This window comes from Rana temporaria, chromosome 6 (assembly GCF_905171775.1).
Source record: "Rana temporaria chromosome 6, aRanTem1.1, whole genome shotgun sequence".
Taxonomy (NCBI): domain Eukaryota; kingdom Metazoa; phylum Chordata; class Amphibia; order Anura; family Ranidae; genus Rana; species Rana temporaria.
In genome coordinates this window covers 5,121,264-5,126,022 of record NC_053494.1, presented here as the reverse complement: position 1 = coordinate 5,126,022, position 4,759 = coordinate 5,121,264, and the positions used below count along the sequence as shown (strand labels likewise).

Genomic DNA, 4,759 nt, shown 5'->3' with positions numbered 1-4,759 from the left:
TATCTCCTATACGCTACGCCGCCGTAACTTTGAGAGGCGAGTATGGTATTCTCAAAGATTTTGCGCCCAAAGTTACGGCGGCGTAGCGTATTAGGGCCAGCATAAGCCCGCCTAATTCAAATGTTGAAGCTGTGGGCGTGTTTTATGTATATTAAGTGTGACCCCACGTAAATGACGTTTCGATCGAACGGCGAATGCGCCGTCCGTGGACGTATCCCAGTGCGCATGCTCCAAATGACGTAGTCAAATCGTCAATGCTTTTGACGTGAACGTAAATTACGGCCAGCCCCATTCACGGACGAGTTACGCAAACAACGTAAAACTTGAAAAATTAGACACGGTTCTGACGTCCATACTTTTTGGTGGTTTATCTTTATGCCTGAAAACCCCTTACGTAAACGGCGTATCTTTACTGCGACGGCCGGGCGTACGTTCGTGAATAGGCGTATTTAGCTGATTTACATATTCTAGGCGTAAATCAGCGTACACGCCCCTAGAGGCCAGCGTAAATGTGCATTGAAGATACGACGGCATATGAGACTTACGCCGGTCATATCTTAGCAATATTTAAGCGTATCTCAGTTTGAGAATACGCTTAAATATACGACGGCGGGGATTCGGACTTACGACGGCGTATCTACTGATACGCCCGTCGTAAGTCTACCTGAATCTGGCCCTATATATATAAAACACACAACTCCTAAATGCCTATGTCTTTATTTAGTTTTCTTGTTCTATTTCATTATTCAGCTCCTGTTATAAGCACTAAATTCAGTATGTTACAGAAATGAGTCTGTACAACGTGAAGCTACAGCAGTTTTATGCCTGATTTACCTTGAAAAGCCTAAAACAGATTGAGCTGACAGAGGACATTTGCATCAATTTTAACCCGAGGATCTAAGAATAATCCCATAATCCCCCCCATTGATGTCATCAGGTAGATTGCGTTGGAACAGAATCATCTATAAATTGTTCCACACCTATTGAGTCTTGTTCTATTCACCTGAAGGATGCCCAAGAATTAGAAGAGGTCACATTTTCTGATTACGAACAAGTAGGACTTCTCGCCATCGCTATAAGTGGATTGATTGTTGACTTTCAAGTCTTTGCCAGAAATGGGTTTAGATAATCTTGTTGTCCCGTCTTACGCTGAAATATTTTTTGCCATCTTTGTGGTCGAGATCATTATAGGAACTTTCACCAATGCCTTCATTATACTGGTCAACCTCCGAGATAGGCTGAAAGGTCAAGTCCTGAACTCCAGTGATCGACTGGTGGTTTCTCTCGCCCTTTCGAACACTTGCTTCGTGTTTGCGAACGCTGCCAGTGTTGTATCCTACATATATTTTACAGGGGTTGTGTTTCTGGATTATGTTTTTTATACCTTGTATTATGTGATTATGTATACCCTATTCTCTAGTTCTTGGCTGTCTTCCTGGCTGTGCTTGTTTTTTTTCTTGAAGATAATTACTTTCAAAGGAGGCTTCTTCGGGTGGATGAAGGTGAAGGTTGAATCGTTGGTTCCTTGGCTGATATTCTCATCTCAGGTTATATCCTTCATTAGCTCTCTTCCTTTTATTTGGACAACTACAAAGGTGTTTTCATCAAATGTCACATCTTTAGATCTTGGGGCCAACCAGACTTTCAAGGTTATTGGATATAAAGTTAATGACTCTTATACCTTTTTTTCATTAATAGTCAACTGTTTTCTACCATTTTTAATTGTCATGGGCACCACCGGTCGCATCATCGCTTCGCTCTCTTTGCACGCCCAGCACATGAAGCAAAACATGGAGGATTCTCGTGGCGCAAGCCTGAAGGTCCATCGAACGGCTGCCAGAACAATGTCATCTCTTCTTGTGATTTATTTAATTTTCTATGTGGTGGAGATAGCTCTGGGGTTCCTTCCAATGGACAGCCCAATGTACTGGATTTGTTTTGCGCTCATTTTAGTTTTTCCTAACCTCCAATCCATCATACTTATCACAGGGAACTCCAAGTTGAGGAAGGTTTGGTCAGACTTGATGAACTGCAAAAAGAAACATTAACAAGGGGCTGTTCAAACCAACATTTTTAAATATTCGATAATCAATTTAGATTATGTAGGGTAAGGTTGGTAATTGCATGTGTATTTTCACCTGATTAAAAACAATTATTAAACTAGAAACTCTTAAAAAAAAGTAGTATTTCAGAGAACTGTAAATTAAAACAGGTTTGCATTATTTTCTTTTAACCCCTTTAAGCCCCAGACCATTTGGCCGAGCAAAGACCAGAGAACTTTTTGCGTCGCTTGAACTGACAATTGCGCGGTCGCAACACTGACATCCTTTTTTTCCCAGAAATTATATTTTTTGCGCTATAAACAAAACAAGAGTGACATTTTAAAAAAAAAATATATATTTTACTTTTTGCTCTAATAAATATCCCCAAAAAACATATATATATATAAAAAAAATGGCGGACACATCGGACACTTTTGACGCTATTTTGGGACCAGTGACATTTATACAGCGATCAGTGATTAAAAAAAATGCACTGATTACTTTGTAAATGACACTGGCAGGGAAGGGGTTAAACACTAGGGGGCGAGGAAGTGTGTCCTAGGGAGTGATTCTAACTGTGGGGTGGCTGGGTTACTAGTGACATGACAGTGATCACTACTCCCGATGACAGGGAGCAGTAGATCACTGTGCTGTCACTAGGCAGAACAGGGGAATGCCTTGTTTACATAGGCATCTCCATGTTCTGCAGCTCCATGACACGATCGCCGACATCGAGTTTGCGGGTCCCACAGGCACGGTCCTATGGAGTGATTCTAACTGTAGGGGGCTGGACTACGAGTGACATGACAGCAATCATTGCTCCTGATGACAGGGAGCAGAAGATCACTGTCCTGTCACTAGGCAGAACAGGGAGATGCCTTGTTTACATAGGCATCTCCCCGCTCTGCAGCTCCGTGACACGATCGCGAGAAACTGGCAGACACCGAGCCTGCGGGTCCCACGGTCATGGAGGGTTGGATTTTCAAAGCAACGTACGGCCATTCTTCCGACCTATATGCCGGCAAGTGGTTAAGGTTTGATATTTCAATATATTTTACTTGTCGCAACCTTGTATGTATATCTTACCCCAAAATATTGGTAACAAATTGCATTTGTGTGACCTAAAATTAGTTTTGGTGTATTTTTAACTAAAATGTTTCACTTGATGAAGCTGCTATGCTATGACATAAAAATTAGAACTACCGACATTTTATACTCCAGGGTCTCAAGTACTACTATACAATAGGGGGGGGGTAAGTAATCTTTAGGTCTAAAAATATTTTTTAAACATGTGTACTAAAAAACAGTAGACAGCAATATGTTTAACCACTTAAGGACCCCTTCCGGCCAATATACGTCGGCAGAATGTCATGGCTGGGCACATCCACGTACCTGTACGTGGCCCTTTAAGCCCAGCCGTGGGGCCGTGCGCGTCGCCGGTGCGTGCACGCGACCCAGGCCGAAGCTCCGTGGCCGCGGGACCAGCGGACCCGATCGCTGCTGGAGTTCCACGATCGGTCCCCGGAGCTGAAGAACGAGGAGAGCTGTGTGTAAACACAGCTTCACCGTTCTTCACAGTGGCGCTGTCATTGATCGTGTGTTCCCTAATATAGGGAAACACGATCAATGATGTCACACGTCCAGCCCCACCCCTACAGTTAGAAACACACTTAACCCATTCAGCGCCCCCTAGTGGTTAACTCCCAAACTGCAATTGTCATTTTCACAGTAATCAGTGCATTTTTATAGCATTTTTTGCTGTGAAAATGACAATTGTCCCAAAAATGTGTCAAAATTGTCCGATGTGTCCGCCATAATGTCGCGGTCACGAAAAAAATCGCTGATCGCCACCATTAGTAGTAAAAAATAATTATTAATAAAAATGCAATAAAACTATCCCCTATATTGTAAACACTACAAATTTTGCGCAAACCAATCGATAAAAGCTCATTGCGATTTTTTTTTACCAAAAATAGGTAGAAGAATACGTATCGCCCTAAACTGAGGAAAAAAATACGTTTTTTAATATATTTTTGGGGGATATTTTTTATAGCAACAAGTAAAAAATATTGCATTTTTTTCAAAATTGTCGCTCTATTTTAGTTTATAGCGCAAAAAATAAAAACCGCAGAGGTGATAAAATACCACTAAAAGAAAGCTCTATTTGTGGGAAAAAAAGGACGCCAATTTTGTTTTGGGAGCCACGTCGCACGACCGCGCAATTGTCAGTTAAAGCGACGCAGTGCCGAATCGCAAAAACTGGCCGGGTCCTTTACCTGCATTTTGGTCCGGGTCTTAAGTGGTTAACATATAACCCCTCACCTTCTCACAGGAAGAGCAACGATTTACATGTACAACACATGAAAAAATCCTTTAAGCCTTGCGGCTCACATTATGCAAAGTTTTGCAAAACCAAAGGCAGAAGGGTTTAGCCGGCATTTCCTATCTCAAAAAAAAAAAAAACTTGTTGAAGGTGTGAAATAGCCAACAGATACAAAAGCAAACACTGAGAGGGGGGAAGGCAGAATTGAAGAGCATCTTCTAATTGCTGAAGACATCACTCAGAAGTGGGCAGGAGCACCAAAACATTCCTGAGCATTTACAATGCAAGCCGCCGCCATTGTGATTCTGATTTTTAAAATCAGCGTTTTGTGTTCTGGAATATTCTTAAATATGCTTGTAACTTCATCCAGCTTCAGAACGTGGCAGAGAAACGG

The 4,759-nt window shown here is 42.0% G+C and overlaps 1 protein-coding gene across 1 annotated transcript; it reads left to right on the top strand.

The window, feature by feature from the left end:
* Positions 1-1,115: 1,115 nt before the first annotated feature.
* LOC120942848 (taste receptor type 2 member 40-like) lies at positions 1,116-2,099 on the top strand. Its single transcript, XM_040355773.1, has one exon. It carries the CDS (start codon positions 1,116-1,118, stop codon positions 2,046-2,048), a length of 933 nt encoding a protein of 310 aa, XP_040211707.1. The 3' UTR covers positions 2,049-2,099.
* The last annotated feature ends 2,660 nt before the right edge of the window (positions 2,100-4,759 follow it).

Bases quoted from the DNA above. Each gene is read 5' to 3' on its own strand.
- LOC120942848 (XM_040355773.1), top strand. From the start codon at position 1,116: ATGGGTTTAGATAATCTTGTTGTCCCGTCTTACGCTGAAATATTTTTT.